At 30.9% G+C, this 27,529-nt stretch overlaps 1 protein-coding gene across 1 annotated transcript in view; it reads right to left on the bottom strand.

The window, feature by feature from the left end:
- LOC114328845 (obg-like ATPase 1) overlaps positions 1 to 27,529 on the bottom strand; it is a 286,804-nt gene that overhangs the window by 240,160 nt on the left and 19,115 nt on the right. Inside the window, exon 2 of the mRNA XM_050645847.1 lies at positions 5,833 to 6,018. Coding sequence (XP_050501804.1) covers positions 5,833 to 6,017 — 185 coding nt within the window. The 5' untranslated portion in view covers position 6,018. The remainder of the gene's footprint in view (positions 1 to 5,832; positions 6,019 to 27,529) is intronic.

Here is a 27,529-nt window from a genome sequence, read left to right as displayed (position 1 = left end):
AATTAAATTTCCTACAATATAAGATTGGTTAAAAATTTTAAAAATTGTCACACTCGTTGCAAAATAGCAATAATTGCGAAAAAAAACCATAAAAACAAGTATTCGCATTTTACGTTTTTTAACCATTTACGCTACACTTAGGACCATCATATTTTACCCAGAAAAACTTTATGATATAATAAAACAATACTATAAATTTCATTAAGATCGGTTTAATACATTTTGCAATCCAGCTTTTGCAAAAAAATTCATTTTTTCAAAATATTGCAGGACTGAAAATAAAGCAGATAGCAAGTTGAAATTTTGTTTACATATAGAAGAATACTGTGCCTTTCATTTGCAATTTGAAAAATTAAAATCGGTTAACTACTACTACGGCGTCAGGAATTTTTTTAAATAAACATTAATTTTTGGTGCTACGCGCAGGACAGCGGTGTTCGATTCACACAAGTTGAATTCCATTAAAATTTCTTCCAATCTTTATCTAATATATTATTTTCTTACTCTATATTTTGTTGTATGTTCATATTTTAATTCCACAAAAATCTACAACTAATTTGATTATTGTTTGTAAAATATTGTTTAAACAATTGAATATGTTTAAAAATGATAAACTTTTATTCTCTAAGTTAAAATATATGAACAAAGAAAGTTTTTGCTAAAAAAAGTGTTATTTCAAAGGAGAGAGTATGTGTTTTTATTTTGCAATAAACAAATTTATTTATTTATATCGAAATTTACTAAAAATTAAAATTTATCAATCATTATCAACGGTTATTGGAATGCCCAATCAGAGCAAATGTATCCGCCGTCCTGCGCGTAGCACCAAAAATTAATGTTTATTTAAAAAAATTTCTGACACCGTGGTAGTTAACCGATTTTAATTTTGCAAATTGCAAATAAAAGGTACAGTATTCTTCTATATGTAAAAAAATTCAACTTGCTGTCTGCTTTATGTTAAGTCCTGTAACATTTTGAAAAAAATGAATTTTTTTTGCGAAAGATGGATTGCAAAATTTATTTTGCAAAATCCATTAAACCGATCTTAATGAAATTGACGGTATTGGTTTATTATGTCATACAGTTTATCTGGGTAAAATATATAGGTCCTAAATGTAGCATAAATGGTTAAAAAACGTAAAATGCGAATACTTGTTTTTTATGGTTTTTTCGCAATTATTGCTATTTTGCAACGAGGGTGACAATTTTTAAAATTTTAAACTAATCCTATATTGTAGGAAATTTAATTATGCAACTTTTATATTAGAGCAACTTTTCTCGGAAATGAATACTTTTACAGTTATAATCAAGAAACGAATAAAAAAATCGAATTTTTCCTTCATTTTTTGACCTTTTGATTATTTAAACAATGTTCCGGACTTTTTTGAATGGGAGGATAACTCAACTATTATTAAATGAGCTATTTTCAAGCAATTTCTGCAATAAAATATGAGACACCTCTCAACATCCAAATGCACTAATATTTTTACAGATGCGCTCTGGTCTATTTTATATTAGCAGTTTGGGACTTTCCAAGTACTGATTTTCAAGGTATTGGCTTGTATTTTCGTTGCTGGCTTATTTGTCTCTTGCTGACTTATTTGTCTCTTGTTAATGCATTGCTTTGTGCATTTGATCATCAACTTGTTTCATCAGTCTTATCAGGAATCACTCGGTGAAAAGGTACCCCCCGTTAAGATAAGCAAATGTCCTCACAACTAGAATTATTTTCAACGAAAACGTTTCGTTTATAAATTTGCAAAAGTGTGTGTGTTATTGCGTTGCCGCTCCTGCAATACTCAGATCAGATTTATCAATGGATTCTTATGTAGTTTTTTCTTCTGAATCTGAAAACGGCATTTCGATATTTCTAACCGTCTTCGAGATAATCGACCTCAAAGTCTAAAATGCGACGTCACAATCGTTTTATTTTCTTCCGACACACTACACGTCCAGCAGAAATCGTTGCTATTAAGTAGGCTAGTTTTTTAATCTCGATTTGTTAAGCAAATCATAGGTTATTTACATTTGAGTTTGACACTTCGTGAATGTCAAACTAAATTTTAAATTAAGTATTAATAAATCATCAATGACATTTGATAGTGAATTTAATTATTAAGTAAAATAAATAAGATGTTCAAAAATACAATTTGAGTATATTTTAAAAGCAATAATATATTAACAGCTTTAAAAGGGTTTATACAAGTATACGGCCTCCCCTTTATGATAAACGGACTGTTCCATTTGCTATGAAATTAAAATATAGTCGGTTCGCTATACTCGACACAACTGGCTAGTGATTTTAGCAGGTAATTTTTTTTGTTTTTTGCGAATTTTGCCAAAATTGGCAAAATTACTAATTATTTAAACAAACTGGAACATGAAGTAAAAACCACTTCTATGTAAAAGGTATATTTACTAAAAATTTTTAGAATCCCAATGGATTCAATAAAATGAGTTCATCAGAACGTTTTCAAACCTATCGGTCCATCATCAGTGATTTGAATACTTGCAAAATAGCCCCAGAACCAAACAATGGTTGTGATTATAAATAAATCTACATTATGTTGAAATAAATTTAAAATGGCTAAACGCCGATGTTAAAGGATTAAACCTCTGGGAACATGGTGAAACTCTACCCGAGGACCCAATCAACCATCTTCGGTCAACGATGACTACTAAGTGATACTACTAAGTACTACTACTTAGTAGTCATCGTTGACCGAAGATGGTTGATTGGGTCCTCGGGTAGAGTTTCACCATGTTCCCAGAGGTTTAATCCTTTAACATCGGCGTTTAGCCATTTTAAATTTATTTCAACATAATGTAGATTTATTTATAATCACAACCATTGTTTGGTTCTGGGGCTATTTTGCAAGTATTCAAATCACTGATGATGGACCGATAGGTTTGAAAACGTTCTGATGAACTCATTTTATTGAATCCATTGGGATTCTAAAAATTTTTAGTAAATATACCTTTTACATAGAAGTGGTTTTTACTTCATGTTCCAGTTTGTTTAACTATAAGGTATACAGCCAATCCAGGGAACTACCCCTTTTTTAGTACTAATTATTTAGTGATTATTAACTAATCAGTAATCATTTTTTTTTGCCAAACTGACAAAATTATTGACTAAATCAGTTGTGTCTGAGTTTAGCGAACCGACAGTATATGAAATAATATTGTTTGGTATAAAAAATTATGGTCTGATATGTGCAATTACATATCCTTCTAATAATAATGGAAAAAAATATTTGAAGGTTTTTCTCAAATTATGGATACCAACATTTTAATTTATAACTTTTATTTTTAATTTGACGAAGAAAAGTTACTCTTCATAAAAAGCTCTTCATGTTCTATGATTTATGATGCAACCATCAAATATCAAATTTTATACGAGGTATTAAAAAAATATGAATTTCGATCAAGTGTAAACTACCTTTATAGTTCATAACATTTAAATTAGAATGATATAATTGCACATTAAAACATAATTATTAATTCTAAACTACTTTTCATAATAGCAATTTTCCGTATTATGAATTAAAATACGTAAATAAACAAAGTTTTCGTTATGATAATGCTCGCATTTTCAGCTTGTTTTAATTCTGTGATTAAGAAATAGGATTCATCGCAATTTTAACCGGCTGCCCCCCTTCCACCAACGTCAGTTTTTCTGGGATGCAATGATTTAAAAATTTCAAAAAAGTCACACATTTTGCCTGTCTTAACGTGGGGAACCCTTTCACCATAACTGGTTACCCTCACTTATTTGGGCCTGGATATCAATGCAGTTTTCATCATAAATAAATAAACATATAATAGAAACATACAGTAGGAAAAATGAAAGAATACCCATGATATTTGAATGAATGAATTTTCTTTGTGACACGGTGACAGGAAAATACAGCGTGTTTTATATGTTCGTTCATGGGTATTCTTTCATTTTTCCGACTGTACATTAGGTACATAACATCAAAATCATGATTTTTAAATCAAATGTTAAAACAAACCTGATACTACATAGCAGCAAAAAATGCTACGTCTAATAGGAAAAAAGCTCTACGTGTTTATGTCCATATAAGATATTTATACATCAATACGTTAATGCAATAGGTAAACAAAATAGTTTTTCCTATATTCAAAACCAGTTGGAAAATCTTCAAACAGATTTTTGAAGCCTATCTTGTTTCATAAAGACTATTAAATTGTATACTAAATAATAATACGTTCATGAAGAAAAAATTCTTACAAAATTGTGATCATTTTAGTACACAGAATCAAAATCACAACATATCATATTTACAAAATGTCGCAAAATATCGCCTAATATAGAAATAAATAACAAAGCAATTCCTCAAGCCGAAAGCGTTAAATACCTTGGTATGCACCTGGACAAAACTTTGACATGGAGAACACATATATGGAAAAAGCACCAACAGTTAAATTTAAAATTTCGTAAACATTATTGGATACTGGGCAGAACATCGAAGTTGTCTATACGTAACAAACTGTTGATACAAGTTGTCTATACGTAACAAACTGTTGATACAAGTTGTCTATACGTAACAAACTGTTGTATACAATCCAATACTCAAACCGGTCTGGACCTACGGGATCCAGCTATGGGGTACAGCAGCAAAATCCAACATATCCATACTGGAAAGATTACAATCCAAAGTGTTACGCTCTATAACAGACGCCCCATGGTTGGTGTCAAACAAAGACATTTATTGTGATCTAGAAGGACCTACGGTCAGTGAAGTGATAGATCAGTGCAGTGTTCGGTACATAAAACGCCTAGAAAGCCATCCAAATGCCCTGGCAATAAACTTGCTTGATAATAGTCAACAAACTCACAGACTAAAACGTAAAAATCCACTGGACCTTATTTATAAATAAGTTTTATAACTCACCGTAATTGTGTTTATATTTTAGATATATGTATTGTTTTTAAATGTAAAATGTATAGGTCTGGATCCCGCGTATGAAAAAAAAGTTGATTAATAGCAAGCTGAAAATTTGTTAATAGCTTAAGGGTGTCTAGTCGGACAAACTTTGATATATGGGAACACTGGAACAGGGGAAGTTTTAGTTGTGGAACAGGTTAAAAATTTGAAACGGTCAGACCACGAAAACGGCACATGTATTTTGTCCGACAGAACAGACTTAAACTCTTCGAACGGAGATTAAACTCTCATGCAAAAATCAGACTGCTATTTATCACCAAATGGGCGTTTTAATGAGTGGAACATGTAGAATATGTCAAATGACAGGAATTATGACAGGTGATAAATAGCAGTCTGATTTTTGCATGAGAGTTTAATCTCTGTTCGGAGAGTTTAAGTCTCTTCTGTCGGACAAAATAAATGTGCCGTTTTCGTGGTGTGACCGTTCCAAATTTTTAACCTGTTCCACAATTAAAACTGCCCCTGTTCCAGTGTTCCCATATATCAAAGTTGATCCGACTAGACACCCTTAAGCTATTAACAAATTTTCAGCTTGCTATTAATCAACTTTTTTTTCATACGCGGAATCCAGACCTAGTATGTTTGTATGTAGCATATTTAAATTATCGGAATGTCATGTTTGTTCCATATTAGAGGTCCAGTCATTGGACTGACCTCTCTAACGTAATTTTTTTTTACTTCAAACCCCAAAGACGCTTATTGTTAGAATTTTTATAACTAACAGATTGCTGAATAAACGTTTCAAAAAAAAATTAGTACACTATTTTTTTTTTTAACAGAAAAATCATTGTTTTAATATCTACTGTTTTCTTTATGTGCTGTTTAACTGTTCAGTTATATTAAGAATTAAAAAAAATACTTATTTTCATTTGGATCTATGGTACAGAAGGGAAAGTTCTCTGCAGCTGCTGAGCTCTTGGTCAACACATTGAAGAATGTAGATTTTCCGACGTTCGGTACTCCGACTATACCGACCCTCAAGTTGGTACCGACTCTTCCGATAAGCGGTTTTCTTTCCGGCTCTTGCGCTTTTTTGGGTGGCATACTGAAAAGAAAAGATATCATTTAGGCATTCATATTCCAGCGATTTTTTTTTTTTTTTCTTGGGTTTGTATGACTGCGGACCTTAGGGTCCATTCGCCCATCTAACCGAGTTTGCTCATTTTTACATTAATTTCAACTACTCTATGTTTATTTTACTTCCCTATGTATACATTACAATATCATCATACCATTATTATTATTATTATTATTTTACATTCACATTTTTTACTTTTAGTTTTCATTATATTTTTCATCTTTTTATTCAATTATATTTTTTTTTCCTTTTTTTTGTATCTTTTTTATTTTTTTTTTGTTATATATATTTTTTTTTGCTTTTTTTTTTGTTTTTTGTTTTTTTTTGTTTTCTTTTTTTTTGCTTTTTTTTTTGTTTTTTGTTTTTTTTTTGTTTTCTTTTTTTTTTTTTTGTTTTTTTTTGTTTTTTGATTTTTTTTTGTTTTTTGTTTTTTTTTCCATTACGGTAAGACTAAAACCCGATTCATCCTCGCGGAGGTTATTCGTCTTCTTAATGGTTTCTGTTTTTTTTTTATTACATTGTTTTTACATTTTTTTTTTTACAATATTTATCTAATTCTAAATACAGATAGTTAACCATAGCTACTCATATTTCCAGTTTAATATTTTTAATATGTTCACATAATAAAATGACCAGTTGTGGATTATTACTTTGATTTAATAAGAATTTTAAATTAATTGGATGTATGACATCCTTTAACTTATAAATTTTGTCCAAAAAGATTTTCACTTGAGCTTGTATTAGAGAGCAATTTAATATTTGATGCTCTGCGTCTCCTATTTCTCCACAATTGCAATATGGATCGGTTTTTAAACGAATTTTAAATAGAAATTTGGGAACCGGTACGTGATTAAACCTCAAACGACAAATTTTTCTTATTGCATTTTTGGAAAGATTCCCCTTTATAAACCATGGTTTTTTGGGAATCGTTTCTTGAATTTCTTTGTAATGTTTGCCTTTTTGATTGTTTTTATTATCTTCTTCCCATTTTGATTTCCAAACGTTGTTAATAACTTTTTTTATTTCATTTGTTGTACATTTGTATTTTGTTCCTTCTCCTTCGTGTATGGCCCTTTTAGCTAAGACATCAACTGTTTCGTTGCCCAGTATTCCACAATGGCTTTTGACCCATATTAGATGTATTGTTTTGAAATCTTTATTTAATTCTTCAACTTTTTGTAATATTTCTAAGATGATATAATTTATTTTAGATGTAGATTGAAGGTGCTTAATTTTTTGCAAAGCACTTTTACTGTCAGAGAAAATATAAATTTTCTTGTTTGGAAGATGTTGGCAGTATTTTAGGGCTTCTAATATGCCTATTAATTCAGCTGAGTATATGCTACTATTTGCGTTTAATTTAAACATCTTACTCTCATTTGTTTGAGGATCGTATATTGCACATGCTGTTCCTTTAGTACTTTTGGAAGCATCGGTGTAGATTTGATAAGCATTTGATGATAGTTCTTTAATATCAGCTTTAAACATCACATCTCTAATACATGTTGGGTAATTGGAATAATCTCTTAGGAAGTTTATTTTTAAATTTTTTAATTGTACTGTATTAAAAATATAATTTAAATTAATTGGGGTTGTATGTAAAGTTTCTTTATATTCTGCCAGTTCTCTATAACATTCAGCAATACAGGGAGATTTCTTTTTTTTCCAATAACCTTTTATTAAATCATTTATCGAAAGCCAATGAATTTTATTAATTATTTCTGATTCTTTATGTGTTAAATTTACTAAGAATTGACTACACAGTTTATTTCTTCTTAACCTTAATGGCATCTCTGCGCACTCCACATGTAGATTATTTATTGGAGTAGATTTTAAAGCACCTATGCAAAGTCTTAAACATTTATTGACAACATTTTCAATTTTTTGTAGATGAACATTTGCTGCATCTGCATAGAAAATAGATCCGTAGTCTATTATTGATCTAATATAGGATCTATACATCAGTAAGGAAATATTAGGATCTGCTCCCCATTTAGAATGTGAAATGGTTCTCAACACGTTCACTCCCCTTTCTGCTTTCTTAACTGTGTTTTCTATATGTTCCTTCCATAAGAGTTTCTGATCCAAAATCACCCCAAGATATTTTATTGATTTTTTAACCGGAAATTTAATACCATCTATTACTTCTATTTCCTTTGGAATGCCTTTCCTACGTTTGGTAAATATACATGCTTGTGTTTTTTTATTTGAAAGGGACATACCATTTTTAAACGCCCAATTTCTAATTGCAGTGTAGCTCTGTTTTACCTTTTCTACACCTGTATTTATTTCTCTTTGGTCACTATAAATTACCAAATCGTCTGCAAATTGTAATATTTTAGTATCTGTTACCGATTTTTCCAAATCATATGTATATATTAGGTATAAAATTGGACTTAATATTCCTCCTTGTGGTAATCCGTCTTGAGCTATTTGTGGTCCTAAGCGTTCGTTGTTGATTTGAAGATATAATTTTCTATTACTATACAACTTGATTATTTTTGTGTTAAAAGACTCTGGTAATCCAACTTCAATCATTTTATTATACAATATGTTGAGGTTAACATTATCGTATGCACTTTCAATATCTATAAATAGAGATGTAACTGATTTATTGTTAGTGAAGGATAAATTAATATCTGTTATTAAATGACTTAGATTTTCTGTACCAGAATAACCTTTTCTGAAGCCGAATTGGGTCATTGACATTTTTTTATTAAGTTCTAGCCACTTCTCCAATCTGATTTTAACCATTCTTTCAAAAGTTTTAGCAATACAAGATCCCAAAGAGATACCTCTATATGAATCTGGTGATTCAGGACTTCGATCTGGTTTCAGAAAAGGAACAACTAAGAATTCTTTCCAACTAGAGGGGTAACTTTCAGTTATCCATATATCATTGTATATTGCCAAGATCATCTCCTTTGCAGCCATCCCTAACTTATTTAGCATAACATAGTGTATATTATCTATTCCAGGAGCTGTATTTTTAGTTGTTTTAATGGATGACTCTAATTCGTCCATAGAAAATTTTTTAGTTAGACTGTGTCTTTCTGTATTTACTGGATACAATATATTTTGTCTCGGACCTGGCGGTGCAATTTTATTAAAGAAAGTTGTTGTCCATTCCCCTTCTATTGTTGAATTTATTGGTGGTTTGTACACATTCTTTAGCTTTTTAACCTGTCCCCAAATATTTTTAATATCTGTGTTTCTGTTTAAAGACATGCAAAATTCTTTCCACGTTTTCTTTTTATTCTGTTGTATAATTTTTTTCGTTTGGGCTACACATTTATTATAATTAATGTAGTTTTCCATTGTTCCTTTTTTCTTGTACCGTCTTAATGCTACCTTTTGTTCTTCGACTGCCCTACTACATTCCTGATTCCACCAATGTTTATTAAATTTTGGATTAATCGATTTTCGCTTCTCTGGTATACTGATTGCATTGACCTCATTTAGTTTAGTAATAAAATCTGTATATCTGTGACTGCCTTTATGAGTTTGTGCATATTGTTCCATATGGTAGGAAAAAATCTCCCAATCTGCTTTATCAACATTCCATTTTTTCCAATTAGTTTTACAATCTATATTACTTACACTAACGTTTATATTCATTTTCATACAAATTACATAATGATCTGAGCCTAGTGTTGTATCGTCTACATCCCATTCAAATAAATGAGCAATATCGGTTGTACAAAAGGTAATATCTATAGCTGATTTATTAAAAAATCCCGGCCTTGGTAATACCGTTTCTTTACCAGTATTTAAATATACAGTGCCACTCTCATCGCATGCTTCTAATAGATTTTTACCCGCTCGATCCGTAGTACTACAACCCCAAGCAATATTGTGACTATTAAAGTCTCCACCAACTAAAAATGGTTTTTTTAAACTATTAAAAAAATTTTTCCAATCATTTTTAGATATAGATAACCCTGGTTTTACATAAATAGAGTATATATTTATCTTTTTTCCTAAATTTAAGTGAATGGTTACCTGTTTGCACATTACATTATTGATTTTATGAAATGCTGGAGCTGGAGAAAAACCTATACCTCCTTTTAGCAGTACAGCCACTCCTCCATATCCATCACCTCTATCTTCTCGAAAAATGTTATACCCTGTGAATTTAATATTTATGTTTGGTTTAAACCAGGTTTCTGACAAAAAGCATACAGATATATTCTTGTCAAAAAGATATTTCTCTAAAGTACCTTTATTTGATAATACTGATCTACCATTCCATTGTAGGAAATTTATATTAGCCATTTCTAGTAAGAATTTTCTCTATACTATTTTTTAAAACTAACAATGTATTTGCTTCTAAAGATTGATTTAAATTATTGAGAATAGTTGTAAAGCATTCCAAAATATTATCACACACATTTTTTTTATTTATTTGTAAATTAGATGAAATATTATGATACTGTGGTACATTATGAAAATTACTATAGACTGTTTGTGATTGTGGTTTCGGTTTACTTAGTATTTCTTTACGTTGTTCAAGCGTTGCCGTGTCGTTTGTTATCGAATTAACACTTTCTGTTCTTCTACGTTTTGTTATTGTATAATGATTCGATGTTTGACTATTTTTTACTGCCGATGAGAAATTTTTTTGATATTTTGTTTTAGCCTCATAATAAGATATTTTTTCTACGTTCATTATATTTTTAATACTCTTTTGTTTTTCTCTTTCTGGACACTCAGCCCTTATATCTGTTGCGGAATGATTCCCGTTACATAATATGCATTTTACTGACTCTTTATCTAAACATTTTAAACTCTCATGTTCTCCAGCACAAAACCTACACCTGTCTGTTCCTCTACACTGAAAACTAACGTGTCCGTACCGTAAACATTTCAAACATTGAATTAATCTCGGTTGATACGTTTCTACTTCGTACACTAATTTTTCTATAACTACCTGATGTGGCACTATTTGTCCTTTAAATGTAACAATTATGGTAGATGTAGGTACAAAATCTGCATTTCCTTCTGAATTTATAACCTTTCTATTTATTCTTTTGACGTCTATAACATCAAAATTATATCCGTATCTTGGTTTAATTAATGATTTCAATTCTTTTGTATCTAAATCTTTATCTACCAACTTAATTACGCCCTTTTTTTGAATAAGAAAATTTGGTAAATACGCATTATAATTTTTAATAGCTAAATTTTCTGACAATATTAATTTATTTGCACTTGCTCCCGAATTTAGTTCTACCTTAACTTTATTTCTACCTATAACGGTTATTTGTTTAATATTATTTTGAATCTCCGGAACCGAATTATTTATAATTTTTGCTGTCCCAATCCGATAAAATTTTCCAATGTTGCCTAGACTATTTTCAATATAGACATAATAAGGTCCATTATCAGTTGCAGTATACAAGTTTTTGTTTGCGTTCTTAATTACCTGACTATTATTTACGCTCGGAGTGGTATTTACCTCACCTAACTGACTGTTATTTGTAAAATTAAATCTTTTTGATATTACTGTATTTTGATTAGAAATATTATTTTGACTTACCGAAGCCTCTGAATATTTATTTTTATCATGATTTTCCGTTACCTGCGTATTTTTCTGAATACTACCTAATCCGGGTGTTTCCAATTCCGTTTCCATAATCTCGCCTTCGTTGTTGAATTTTACATTTTTTCCTCGATCTGGTGGTTCAGGAGGTATATCGTTATCCATATTATTATTGTCCATTAATGACTATAAAAAACCTGTATAATTTAACTCACTCGATACACGACCGATTCGTTTGAAATTTTAACACTGAATATATTCCAGCGATTCTAGAACGAAATAATGGGATTAAAAAGTAATTATGACTATCAGAATAAATATAATGATTTGAGGATGTATTCTAAAAAAATTAATTCTGGGAGTGAGGGAGGGTACATTTTAATTTATTTATCCCGTCCATAAATGGAAAGTTTGATGCGCCACTGTCGACGCATGTGCCACTAAAAAGTGACGGCACAATGTGCATACGTTTTCTTTTAGGTTCTACTATTTAAGTTATAGGCTCTTATCGTGCCTAAAATGATTAGCAAATTTCACCTATACCGGCTCCTAGTCTATTAGCAATATATGTAGTAATTTTACTTTTTTTTTGAAAACGTATTTTTTATAAATTACGGATATAAATTTTTTTATAAATGTCGGTCATTAAATCCCGGACCTAACCATGAGATGGCGACTCTAATGAATTTTCTATACATTTCGGTAGACAGAAAAAACGGTGAAAATTATTATGGAAAACCGCAAAATGAAGGTGAAAGAGTTGCTGATAGCTTAAGGCTAAGGCTCCACGGGCGACAAATTTACACTAGCAGTAGCCGTAAAACGAACTTAAGGTTGCGCGGAACGGAATAGGAATAGCCGAACTCAACCGACTACGCACAAGTCCTGTGGTCGGTTCAGTTCGGCTATTCCTATTCCGTTTCGCGGAACCTTAAGTTCGTTTTACGGCTACTGCTACCGTAAATTTGTCGCCCGTGGAGTATTAGCCTTAGATAGCTCTAAACTTATTCAAGGGTAGCGTTTTGACTATTATGTGTTTTCCGTTCATTGGCATATGCCGATGACGTGGACCTAGTTGCCCGCACAACACGCAAACTAGAAGAAATGTATACCACCTTCTCAAATGCCTCAAAAAATATGGGCCTGACAGTAAACGAGGAGAAAACTAAGATGGTTGGCATCAACACCCAACAATAGAGCCATAAACATCGGTCACCAATTCTCTGTTGATAACTCTACCTTTGAAGTGGTGGACAAATTCACATACTTAGGCTCCCTGATCACCAAGGAAAACGTCATGACAGAAGAAATCAAGCGAAGGATAATCCTAACGAACAAATGCTATTTTGGACTGAGTAGACATATGAGAAGCAGAAACTTAAGCCAAAAAACAAAAATAACCATATACAAAACCCTTATACAACCAGTGTTGACATATGGATCGGAGACATGGACCATCTCCAAGGCAGATGAAAACCTTCTGCTTATATTTGAACGAAGGATCCTGAGAGGCATATTCGGTGGCATCTGTGAAAATGGTATTTGGAGGAGGAGATACAACTACGAGGTATACCACAGATATAAACATATATTTGGTGGAAAAGACGTAGTATCTCTTATAAGAATAGGACGACTAAGATATGCAGGACATCTAGCAAGATCACAGCATAACAACCCTCCTAGAAGAATCCTTATGTCACAACCTGTGGGAAGTAGAAATAGGGGTAGGCCAAAACTTAGATGGAAAGATGGTGTAGATGAGGATGGAGAAAAATAGGCGCAGCAAACTGGCAACGGTTGGCAATGGATAGGACTGACTGGCGTAATAGACTTGGGAAGGTCGAGGCTCTTTCATAGGGCTGTAGCACCATTGATGATGATGATTTAAGTTATAGGCTCTTATCGTGCCTAAAATGATTAGCAAATTTCACCTATACCGGCTCCTAGTCTATTAGCAATATATGTAGTAATTTTACTTTTTTTTGAAAAAGTATTTTTTATAAATTACGTATTTATGTCGGTCATTAAATCCCGGACCTAACCATGAGATAGCGACTCTAATGAATTTTCTATACATTTCGGTAGACAGAAAAAACGGTGAAAATTATTATGGAAAACCGCAAAATGAAGGTGAAAGAGTTGCTGATAGCTTAAGACTAAGGCTCCACGGGCGACAAATTTACACTAGCAGTAGCCGTAAAACGAACTTAAGGTTCCGCGGAACGGAATAGGAATAGCCGAACTCAACCGACTACGCACAAGTCCTGTGGTCGGTTCAGTTCGGCTATTCCTATTCCGTTTCGCGGAACCTTAAGTTCGTTTTACGGCTATTCTCAAAATCTAGACAATTACTCAATTGTAATTAATTTCGGAGCGAAGGCGTCGTCTGATATTAGGAAAGAATGAAATATTTTATTTTTACATTGTATAATAATTTATTATGACCTCTGAGTACGTATCTAACTAAGTGTTTACATTTTTAATTCGGTATGTATATTCATCGTATTGTTCATAATGCGGATAAATCCAATTTTCCAAATTTTTGTTACATATTGTTTTGTGTCTCATAGTCTCTAAGCATATACCCGAACTAATATACAGGGTGTAACAAAAATACAGGTCATAAATTAACTCACCTATTCTAAGACCAACAATAGTTCGAATAAACCTAACTTACCTTAGTACAAATATGCACATAAAAAAAGTTACAGCCCTTTGAAGTTACAAAATGAAAATCGATTTTTTCCAATATATATATCGAAAACTATTAGAGATTTTTTATTGAAAATGGACATGTGGCATTTTTACGGCAGGAATATCTTAAAGAAAAATTATAGTGAAATTTGTGCACCCCATAAAAATGTTATGGGGGTTTTGTTCCCTTGAACCCACCCAAACTTTTGTGTACGTTCCAATTAAATTATTATCGTGAGACTATTAGTTAAATTCAATGTTTTTAAAACTTTTTTGGTTCTTAGTATTTTTTCGACAAGGCAGTTTTTATAGAGTTGCGGCTTCTTTTCTAATATGTTTACGTATAGATTTTATGGGGGTTTTGTTCCTTTAAACCTCCCAAATGGTTGTGTACGTTCCAATTAAACTATTACTGCGACACCATTAGTTAAACACAGTGTTTTTAAAACTTTTTTGCTTCTTTGTATTCTTTCGATAAGGCACATTTTATCGAGATGTGACTTCTTTTTTAATATGGTTCAAAATATACCTAAAAATGTAAATCATAAATAAATTTTCCTATTATTATCAAGTCTCCATAATCGTACTTAGCCATATACAAATATGTGGTGGATTTGACAAATAATATGCAAAATATCTCGACAAATACTGACTCTTCGAAAAAGTACCAAGAGGCAAAGAAGTTTTTAAAGCATTATGTTTAACTAATGGTACTACAATAATAATCAAATTGAAACGTACACAAAAGTTTAAACGAACCAAACCCCCATAAAATTTTTATGGGGTGTCTAAATTTCACTATAATTTTTTCTTCAGATACTACTGCCATAAGAATGCCACATGTTCATTTTCAATTAAAAAATCTCCAATAGTTTTCGATACAGGGTGAGTCATGGGGAACTGTACATACTCCTACCTCGTGTAGAGGCTCCTATAGGGAATAACAAATGACCATTAAAAAGTGTCTGCTCGCATTCTTTAATGATATACAGGGCGAGTTTCGCATTTTAACAGAAATTTGTATTTGTCATAATTTTTGAACGGTCAGATCGATGTGTCTCTTATTTTGGTCAATCGTTACACTAGTACCACCTAATCAACTGATTTATTCAAACTAGAAAAAAATCAGGTCCGGCTTCAAAAAAATTAGTTCGTTTGGGTCTTAGAAATAATTTAACCCTGTATACGATTTTTGAAAACAGTAATATGAATTTTACAAATTAGACAAATAGACAATTAAAATGACATATTTATTTTTTTCCCCACACGATTACTTAATTTTTTATAAAAAAATCAAATTTGAGTATGAATTAAAAGTTTGGTAAAGTGAACCATAGATTAAAAAAAAAAAACTTTTATTGCAAAAATTAATTTTTTTTTGAAGAAATATTTAATTTATGTTACCACCCAATCAACTGATTTATACAAACTAGAAAAAAATCAGGCCCGGATTCAAAAAATTAGTTCGTTTGGGTCTTAGAAAAAATTTCACCCTGTATACGCTTTTTGAAAACTCTAATATGAATTTTACAAATAAGACAAATAGGCAATTAAAATGGCATATTTATTTTTTTCCCCACACGATTACTTAATTTTTATAAAAAAATCAAATTTGACACTGAATAATTAAAAGTTTGGTAAAGTGAACCATAGATTTTAAAAAATTAACTTTTATTACAAAAATTAATTTTTTTTGATCAAATATTTAACTAATGTTACCACCCAATCAACTGATTTATACAAATTAGAAAAAAATCAGGCCCGGATTTAACAAATTAGTTCGTTTTGGTCTTAGAAAAAATTTCACCCTTTATACTCTTTCTGAAAACTCAATATGAATTTTACAAATTAGACAAATAGGCAATTAAAATGGCATATTTATTTTTTTCTCCACATGATTACTTAATTTTTTATTAAAAAATCAAATTTGTCAAAATCGGAATTTATCCTAAAACTGAAAAAAAATGAAATCACGGTTTAACTCGCTACAACTCTGTTCCATTTTAATATTTTTTTTCTGAAATTTTACAGCATATATCTCTTACCATTGTGAATATGAAAATTGTTGTAGACTTTCCGTCTTCTTCTCATAAAAGTTATGAATTTTTAAAAATAAAAGGTGCAGATTCGTGAATTGCAAAGTTAAATCGCAAAAATTAAGTGAAAAAATTTAAGATTTATCTATTTGATCACGTCTATGTTAAACTATAAAGTCCAAAGAGAAGTGTTATGGGTTTTAGATCTAGACGTGGTGTAGAAAAAAATGGTTAAGCTTTTAATTTTGAGAAAAACGTTGTTTAATTTTTTTTATTTTTAAGGCAAAATTCCGACTTTGACAAATTTGATTTTTTAATAAAAAATTAAGTAATCGTGTGGGGAAAAAATAAGTACGCCATTTTAATTGCCTATTTGTCTAATTTGTAAAATTCATACTACAGTTTTCAAAAAGCGTATACAGGGTAAAATTTTTTCTAAGACCAAAACGAACTAATTTTTTAAATCCGGGCCTGATTTTTTTCTAGTTTGATTAAATCAGTTGATTGGGTGGTAACATAAATTAAATATTTGTTCAAAAAAAAATTAATTTTTGTAATAAAAGTTAATTTTTTTAAATCTGGTTTCTAGTAAATATTGTTCACTTTACCAAACTTTTAATTATTCATAGTCAAATTTAATTTTTTATAAAAAATTAAGTAATCGTGTGGGGAAAAAATAAATATACCATTTTAATTGCCTATTTGTCTAATTTGTAAAATTCATATTAGAGTTTTCAAAAAGCGTATACAGGGTGAAATTTTTTTTAAGACCGAAACGAACAATTTTTTTAAATCCGGGCCTGATTTTTTCTGGTTTGTATAAATCAGTTGATTGGGTGGTAACATAAGTTAAATATTTGTTCAAAAAAAATTAATTTTTGTAATAAAAGTTATTTTTTTTTAATTTATGGTTCACTTTACCAAACGTTTAATCCATACTCAAATTTGATTTTTTTATAAAAAATTAAGTAATCGTGTGGGGAAAAAAATAAATATGTCATTTTAATTGCCTATTTGTCTAATTTGTAAAATTCATATTATAGTTTTCAAAAAGCGTATACAGGGTGAAATTTTTTCTAAGACCCAAACGAACTAATTTTTTTGAAGCCGGACCTGATTTTTTTCTAGTTTGAATAAATCAGTTGATTAGGTGGTAATAGTGTAACGATTGACCAAAATAAGAGACACATCGATCTGACCGTTCAAAAATTATGACGAATACAAATTTCTGTCAAAATGTGAAATTCGCTCTGTATATTATTAAACAATGGGAGCAGACACTTTTTAATGGTCATTTGTTATTCCCCATAGGGGCCTCTATACGAGGTAGAAGTATGTACAGTTTCTCATGACTCGACCTGTATATTGGAAAAAATCGATTTTCATTTTGTAACTTCAAAGGGCTGTAACTTGTTTTATGTGCACATTTGTACTAAGGTAAGTTAGGTTCAATCGAACTATTTTTGGTCCCAGAATATGTGATTAAATTTATGTCCTGTATTTTTGTTACACCCTGTATTATTCCATAAAACGACACTCAAACTGCAAGACGCAAGAGTCTCGCAAGCTTAGTCTTGTTCTTGCTCAAGTCTTGCACGGTCAGTCTTGGTCTTGGTCTTGCTAAAATAAGGCGGTCTTGGTCTTGGTCTTGCTAAAACGCAAGAACACGACCAAGACTGCAAGACCAAGACCGATTTTGGGCAACACATATTCCGATGTGGAAGAACATATTCCGGTGTGCATCACTTTACGATTTGACAGACAAAAAAAAATTGAAAATAAAAGTTGACAATACTTTTTCTCAAAACTGCTTTTTTCAAAGGCTGTAGACATTGTAATTTAAATCTACTTGACCAACCCACCAGGAATTTTGTATATATTTTCTTTAGACATTCCTTGAGGTAACTCTGTCGAGATATTTCTTGTTTTATGCTTATTTTTTGTTTAACAATAATAAATATGTTGATTTTCACCCTTTTTGCAAAAAAATTCGTTGTTTTAATTTCTGAGTGATATCGAAAAGTCAAAATTCGATAAAACTAAAAAACTCGAGAGCGTTACCTCGAAAAACTCATAAGCTAATAAAATCTTTTTGAATTTTTTGTTTACCATGATCCAATGATGAGTTCTTATGTCCACCGCAAAATTCATTGTTTTTGAGGTGTCTTTAAAAATTTTCCACCGTTGGCTTATTTTTCAATATTTTTCCTTGATTTTTTCTTGAATAATCTATGAATTGTACTTAATATGCCTATTTAATTTAAAAATAAAATAATTCTATCATACTTTAAACAAAAATGTGCTTGAAATATTGGAATCGACCCCTACGGCCTCCCCCCTAAGGATAGCTATGACACGATTTTGATAGGCAACCTATGCTAGAAATATCTGTCTATGTATGAAATTTAATAAAAAAAAATGTTTCATCCGGCAAGCAGATGGGTACAGATCGACCTATATTCGGATCCCGTACTATCATATACCGTTTAGATCTTCAAATAGCTTTATAATATTTTTACGTAAAAACGATAATTTTTTCAGAGACGAGTATAAAATCATGCTTCAATTGCTCTCATTGATTATGGACTATATGAGTTGTCGAAATAATAGGAGTGAATTATAACGGAATATCCACTATATTATGTACTACAACGTCAATGAAAATTGGAACGATTCTTTAGAAATCAAATGTAGGCTAGAGAAAGCAAGATCTGGATTTCAAAAAATGACTAAAATATTCAGATGTCATGATTTATCAATACCTATAAAAATCAGGTTACTACAATGTTATATCTTTTCTATACTGTTGTACGGAGTTAAGTCGTGGACCCTCAGAGACATCTGCCACCTGCAAGAACATTGAGGCTTTCGAAATGTGGATTTATCGTCGAATTCTGAAGATATCGTATGCCGAGCACGTTACTAATCAGGATGTTTTATTAAGAATACAAAAAGAGAAAGGTCTGTTAACCTCAATAAAATCAGCCAAAATTGAATACCTCGGTCACATCATGACCGAAACTGAGAGAGATATGGACTGCTGCAACTAATTTTACAGGGGAAAGTAGAAGGAAGCGAGAACCACGAAGGCGAATGATTTCCTGGCCTAAAAATCTATGTACGTGGTTCAACACAACAACAACAGATATTTTCAGAGCAGCAGTGTGCAAAGTACAGATTGACATGAGGGTCGTCAACATACGAAATGCATAAGCACTACCAGAAGTAGATCTACTACATTATATAGGGCAGTCAATGAGGGTATGTGGCTCCGAATTCCATCCTACTATATCGATTTACGTGATATTTTCACAGTAAGTAGGGAATAGCCCAAGAAACAAAGTCTACCCTATGCCGATGTGTGCTTTTGTCTTTAGGGCGGTTCCCACCCCTTCTCGGGGGTGGAAAATTTTTTGCTAAAATAACTACGGAACCTAATACTAAGCAAAAACTGTTATATAATTTTTTTTCGAAAACTCAATACTTTTTGAATTATTCCTGGTTGAAAATTGGCCATTTTCATTGAAACATAACACCTTTTCAAAGGTTTTTTGCGAATACCTTAAAAACTATGAATCTAACTAAAAAACCATATAAAACATTTTTGTAGCTTATAAAATAACAAACAGATTCTTTCCTTCATGAATCTTCTAGTTATAACACAAAAAGAGATATGGTAAGTGAAAAAACTTGTTTTCTTGGTGCATGCTCAAATCAGTGTATTTGTTACCGTTAAAACCCGATTTCAGTTAAAACCCGAATTTACTAGGGAAAACTAGTTTTAACTAAGCGCTTTAGACAATTCTAGTTTTACCTAGTCAAAACTAGATTTAACTGCTACATTCAGTTAAAACTAGAAATCCCGAACGGATTTCATTTAGAGTAGATTAATACTAGTTCAAAGTAGTTTTTTGGAGAGCAGAGATATAAGAACGTGAAAAGAAGTTGTTTGGAAATGATTTTACAAATGGAAGAGACAAAGAAGAAAGCAAGTCACTACAATGTTGTGACCAAAAGCATATATAATAAATTAATGGTCGAAGTACAAGATGCGGAACTGTCTGCCAAGAAAACACCATTACAAAACCAAAGACTAAAATGATTTAGAATTGTTGAAGTTGGCGAAATAAAAAAGTTAGCTTCAAAAATAAAATTGATCCCATCAAATATTATGTACCTGTCGAAAATATTTTTAGCATAATTGAAGTTGATTGATGTTGCTATTTTTCATGGAAATCGGGATAGGTTGAAGACTGAAACCGCCAGGAAATAAGCAAATATAACTTTTTATTGATATGATCAATACTTTTATACCAATGTGTGAAACCTGCCAACGGAAGAAGAGTAAAAATATAAAAACAAAACGTAAGAGGTCTTGTGTCCAAACCTATATTGCATTCAGAAATGAATAGTCGCTGTCAGGTAGATTTGATCTATATGCAATCACAAGAGAATCGCATATAAACTACTCTAAATGAAATCCGTTCGCGATTTCTAGTTCTAACTGAATTTAGCAGTCAAATCTAGTTTTGACTAGTTAAAACTAGAATTGTCTAAAGCACTTAGTTAAAACTAGTTTTTCCTAGTAAATTCGGGTTTTAACTGAAATCGGGTTTCAACGGTAACATATTTAACTTGAAATAACAGAGAAACGGTCGATTTTAGGTGTATAATGCTACCAATAACTTTTGTTGTGCTTGAAAAGACCTTTAAAATAAGCAATATTAAAAGTCGATTACATTCAAACTATGCGAGATAAACTGTAAAAAATTTGATGATTAACGTATTTTAAGGAAAAAATGAGAAGTATATTTAACCCCTCATCCACAAGAATTTAAATGCATCGTTTTCCTTCTACAATACATTTTACTATAGTGTTCTTTTTATGTTCAAAAAGTTGGGCGGGTTTAAAATGAATGGTTTTTAAAAAATAAGATCAAAGTATTGAACGCATTTTTAAATTTTCTTAAAAATCTTCGTATTTCTCCATGTACCTCGAAAATGATAAGAGATGTCAAAAAAAAAGATGCTATACAAAAATTTAGGTTTCTTCTAGACAAACATTTTGATTTTATTTTTTATAACAGTATCTCTTATCATTTTCAAGTTACATGGAGAAAAAGGAAGATTTTTAAGAAAATTTAAATATGCGCTCTATAATTTGATCTTATTTTTTTCAAAAACCATTCATTTTAAACCCGCTCAACTTTTTGAACATAAAAATAACGCTGTAGTAAAATGTATTGTAGAAGGAAAACGATGCATTTAAATTCTTGTGGATGAGGGGTTAAATATACTTCCCAATTTTTTTCTTAAAATTAATTAGTCATCAATTTTTTGCAGCATATCTCGCTTAGTTTGAATGTAATCGACATGTAATATTGCTTATTTGAAAGGACTTTTCAAGCACAATAAAAGGTATTGGTAGAATTATACACCTAAAATCGACCGTTTCTCTGTTATTTCAAGTTGAATACACTGATTTGAGCATGCACCAAAAAAACAAACTCTTTTTACCTACCATATCTCTTTTTGTGTTATAACTAGAATATTTAAGAAGGAACGAATCTCTTTGTTTTTTTATGAGCTACAAAAATGTTTTATATATTTTTTTTAGTTAGATGCATTGTTTTTAAGGTATTCGCAAAAAACCGTTTGAAAAGGAGATATATTTCAATGAAATTTTCAACCACGAATATCTCAAAAAGTATTGAGTTTTCGAAAAAAAATTATAGAACAGTTATTGCTTAGAATTAGGTTCTCTAGCAACTTCCGTAGTTGTTTAACCAAAAAATTTTCCACCCCCGAGAAGGGGTGGGAACCGCGCCCAAGACAAAAGCACACATCGGCATAGGGTAGACTTTTAATAAGGAGATATTTTCAGGCTATTCCTAAAATTTTATTAAAATCCATGCAGTAGGATAGAGTTCGGAGGTAATAACCTGTTCTTGCTCTCATTGACTGCAATATAAGAGAATATAGCCGTAAATAATGTGTCAAAATATCTGATTAGTAAAGTAATTTTTAAATTTCAGTTCTACGAGAGATGGTTGCTTAACGGGCACTAAAAATAGACCTAAAAACAAAACTGCACAACTGCAAAAGTATACACCGTCTAATATACTTACCGTTGCACGTCATCCGCGTCATAGCCCGTGACGTCACATGATACCAACACGAAATATTTAGGCGGTAGGTGTGTTCTTTTTTATAATCATTTTGCCGAGTACACTGGAATTACAGCCACTAGACATATTTTATTATATACGAGTAGAAATAATATTTGAAGATTTCTATTAATGTTAACTTAAATAAATACACAATAATATTATGTTTCATTTAATTTGTATAAATGGATTATAAAGCGTTTTTATGAAGCACATTTGTTCGGAACACACTGTAACTGTAATCGAACGAAGGTGACATTTTGGCATAAATTGGTAACATTTATTTGACAGTTGTGGTGATGACACTTCATATTTGTTTTTATTCTTTACTATAAGTATTTGTTTTATTATATTTACTGTTTTTATTTTTTACTTTAACATAAGACTATTTTTTAATTCCTGGGCCCTGATTCTAATTCATTTCGACAGTCGCAATTTCATTTCGACACCGCCATGACAGCCGCAGATATAGCGATTCTTATTCATTTCGATATTAGTTACAACTGGGGATATTAATCTTATCATGTTGAGACTTCTCAGAATTTGGGTTGGCGCTCCCGTTTATTGGAACTTGTTGATAGTCTGGGAAAATTATCGAAAAAATGCCATTTTTGGGAAAAATTATTTACCAGCTATTTTATTGCTAAAATCGAATCTTAAGATTGGATATACAGTGCGTCCATAAAGTAACGCATAAATTCATTATTTCGTAAACCAGCGACATTAATGAAAAATCCTGAAACGGGTCGATTTTTATTTTTAGATTCAGATTTTTTGGCATATATATCATACTAGTGACGTCATCCATCTGGGCGCGATGACGTAATCGATGATTTTTTTAAATGAGAATGGTCATGTGATAGCTCATTTGAAAGGGTATTCAATTCTCTATTCACTAATATAAACATTTACCTAATTATTTATACAAGGTGTTCAAAAAACATTTTTTTAATTAAAATAATTGAAACAAAAAGAAGAATGTACGTAATTTATTTAATTCAAAATACGTTTTACTGTTGTCAGAAAACAGGAAAAAAATGTTTATTTGAGAAATAAATATTGTTTTTTGCTTAAATTCAATGTTAAAGCTGCCACCCACCTGTCGCTTGGCAGTTTGAACATTTCGTTTAAGCGAAAATCAATGTTTATTTGTCAAATAAATTTTTTTTCTGTTTACTGACAGTAGTAAAATGTATTTTGAATTAAATAATTACATTATATTCTTCTTTTTGTCTCACTTATTTTAATTAAAAAATGTTTTTTGAACACACTGTATAAATAATTATGTTAATGTTTATATTCTTGGATAGAGAATTGAATACCCTTTTAAATGAGCTATCATATGACCCCTATTCTCATTTAAAAAAATCATCGATTACGTCATCACGCCCAGATGGATGACTTCACTAGTATGATATATATGCCAAAAAACCGTAATTTAAAAATAAAAATCGACGTGTTTCGGGAATTTTCCTTAAAGTAACCACTTTACGAAATAACGAAATTATGCGTTACTTTATTAGTAATATGGGGTATGACAAGTCCGCAGAAAGTGTGTTATTTTATTTATAAACAAATTAGCACTTCTAAATCTTCTTTATTTTTCAATTAGTGGTCTGTAACTCCTAAAATTTTTCCTTTGAGCCAAAAACACTCAAATAAAAATTCACCGTAATTTAGTTCTGCACAGTTATTTTTTTTCCGATTTCCTTCAACAAAAATTTTACTCAGAAAATCCGAGTTTTCCCAAAAAATCTGCAATTTTCAATTAAAATTTTAGGGAAGTACCTAATTATTTATCAATAATTAAATAATTGATGACATGAAAGATTTATTATAGTAGATTATACAGAGGGGCTAAATTATGGAATAAATTCATTTCTTTAAAACGGACGATTTTGGAGCAAAATCCCGAAAGAGGTCGATTTTTATTTTTAAATTACAATTTTTTGGCATATATTTCTTACTAGTGACGTCATCCATCTGAGCGTGATGACGTAATCGATAATTTTGTTAATGGGAATAGGGGTCGTGTGGTAGGTCATTTGAAAGGGCGTTCAATTCTCTATTCAGTAATATAAACATTATTATCATTAGGTATTTATACAGGGTTGCCAAAAAAATATTTTGAATTAAATTAATTGGCGCAAAAAGAATGTATGTAATTTATTTAACTCAAAATACATTGTACTGCTGTCAGAAAATAGAAGAAAAGGTTTATTTCACAAATAAGCATTTCTTTTCGCTTAAATTAAATCACAAACAGCCTCCCTCCTACCTATTGGCAGTTTGAACATTTAATTTAAGCTAAAAGCAATGTTTATTTGCAAAATAAACATTTTTTTCTATTTTCTGACAGCAATAGAATGTATTTTGAGTTAAATAAATTACATGCATTCTTCTTCTTGCGTCAATTAATTTAATTCAAAAATTTTTTTGGCCTCCCTGTATAAATAATGATATTAATGTTTATAATACTGAATAGATAATTGAACGCCTTTGTAAATGAGCTACAACACGAACCCCTATTCCTATTTAAAAAAAATAATCGATTACGTCATCACGCTCGGATGGATGACGTCACTAGTTTGAAATATATGCCAAGAAATTTAATTTAAAAATAAAAATCGACCTGTTTCGGGATTTTTCTCTAAAATCGTCCATTTTAGAGAAAATGAATTTATTCCATAATTTAGCCCCTCTCTGTATATCAGGAGACCGGCGACAATCTAACCAATAGTTTAGCAATAATTAAAATGTTAATTAAAAAATTTCGGTCGAAATAATAACCAGAAAGATTATGATACACCAGAATAACTATGATTTTCGTATAAAAAAGCACTATACCTATTCAACGTTCCTTACAGGATTGAAATTGGACCATTTGAGCGGTCTCAGGAATGTTATAAAGAAACAATTTTTTGGCTTATAAACAAATAGAACCCCTCAGAAAATATTAGATTTAATTAAATTAAGTTAACGCTGTTGAAAAGGGCACGGCTTCTGTGTCCTTTACGAAGAAAAACAAATTGAATTGCGAGGAGTGATTCCAGGTATAACCGGTCAAATTTGACCGGCATTTGCGACAGAGTTATAAACAACAGGATTTTAATCTTTGAACCATTAGATACCTTTTAATTCCGGTCCTCTTTGTACATACAAATTTTCATATCTTCAAGACACTTATAACAAAAAAGATTTATGTCACTGTCACCAAATTATTTAATTATTGATAAATAATTACTTCCCTCAAATTTTAGTTGAAAATTAAAGATTTTGTTTGGAAAACCCGAATTTTCCGAGGAAAATTTCCGTCGAAGGAAATTGGAATAAATTATCAATGTGCAGAATTACTGTCAATTTTTATGTGAGTGTTTTGGTTTAAAGTTAAAATTTTCGGAGTTATAGAGCAATAATAAAAAAAGATTTCGGAGCACTAATTTGTTTATAAACAAAATAGCACACTTTCTGTGGACTTTGCACAGCTATATTACTAATATAGGAAGTCTTAAGATTTGATTTCAGCATGTCCACCAATAAAATAGCTGGTAATTAATTTTTCTTGTTTTTTACTAATTTTCCCAGATTATTACCTTACATCTTTCATTGAGTTGATGATTCATGTTGTGGACATTCTCAGTTATTATATTTCTAATTTAATACTATTCTATCTAATTCCTCAAAACAAGCAAATTTCAATTAAACCCAGCTATATTATAATACCTTTTGCTTTAGTTTTCCTTGCAAGAAATAAACAAAACACATCTAAACTAAACCTAACCTCGCTTTTGGCCAATCATTCATCTCCGTGTCAAATAATTTCGACAGTCGAAATTATAATATCAACACCCTTTTTAAAGTCGCTATTAATTTCGATAGTCGCTATTTCATGACGTCACTTCGTTAGTTCAACTAAAATCCACAAGGCTCGCACAATCGCATTTCAACCGTCGCCATATTGAAAGCGACTTGTTTAGTGTCGAAATTTGATTTAGAATCAGGGCCCTGTTTTCGTTCTATTTATTTACATTGAATATTAATTTGTTTTGTTGTATAATCCACGTTTGCAATATAGTGCAGGCTCGAAACGGATAATCGTTTGCAAAAATTGCCGACCGTGATTTGAGTTTTGATACGGGTTATTGGTACCTTTAGCCGTATGAAAATACTTGTTGTCACGAGCATGCGCGGTGCGTTGCCGTTCCGACCTTGCGCGCCTCGTCCACTTCCCTAGTAGCCCAGTCGGGATACCATTTGACCGTGCATTAGGAGCTGCCCCAAATTTTATTTTTTTAATCTTTAGGGGGGGTCAATAGAAGTAAAAATTTAAAATCTCGACTGAATTTGACCGTTGCGTTAGCCGCCATCTTGATTTTAAACGAGAACCGTTTTTGCTCAATATCTCCGCCATTTTCAACTTTTCGACAAAAAATATATAAACTGGAATTGTTTAAAATGTGATTTTATATAATTTCGTTTATTATAATTTTTTTCGTGCGGTCCATATTTTCCGAGTTATGGGGAAAAACAGTGACAGTTAAAGCATAATTATTGATTTATTGAATTATCTCGTTTATTATTACTTTTACAACAAATTTTAACCTATACAAAAATGAAGAGAATTAAATTTTGCACAATTTCGATCTTCTTCATTTTTTTGATAAAATCAATATTTAAGGTAGTACGTATGCGGTAAAGGCGCGAGCGTAAGACCCGATTGATTTTAAAGCAATTGTTTTTGTTCAATATCTTCCCCATTTTCAACTTTTCGACAAAAAGTATAAAGACTGAAATTGTTTCAATTACGATTTACTACAATTTTTTGAGAGAACCAGTGGCGGCTCTAAGAGGGGGGAATGGGAAAATTCCCCCAACGGTGTCCAAAATTAAAAAAAATTGTTGAAATATTAAAATATGTTAGCTGACATGAAACTTAATTATCGACAGACAAATTCAACCAATAAAACCCGCTAGTTAATAAAATTAAGTGAACTTAATGCATATAAGTTATTATTTATGTCTTTTATGTACCGGGTGTC

This window comes from Diabrotica virgifera, chromosome 3 (genome assembly GCF_917563875.1).
Source record: "Diabrotica virgifera virgifera chromosome 3, PGI_DIABVI_V3a".
NCBI lineage: Eukaryota > Metazoa > Arthropoda > Insecta > Coleoptera > Chrysomelidae > Diabrotica > Diabrotica virgifera.
Note: the sequence above shows the minus strand (reverse complement) of the source record. Positions and strands in the feature narration are given on the sequence as shown.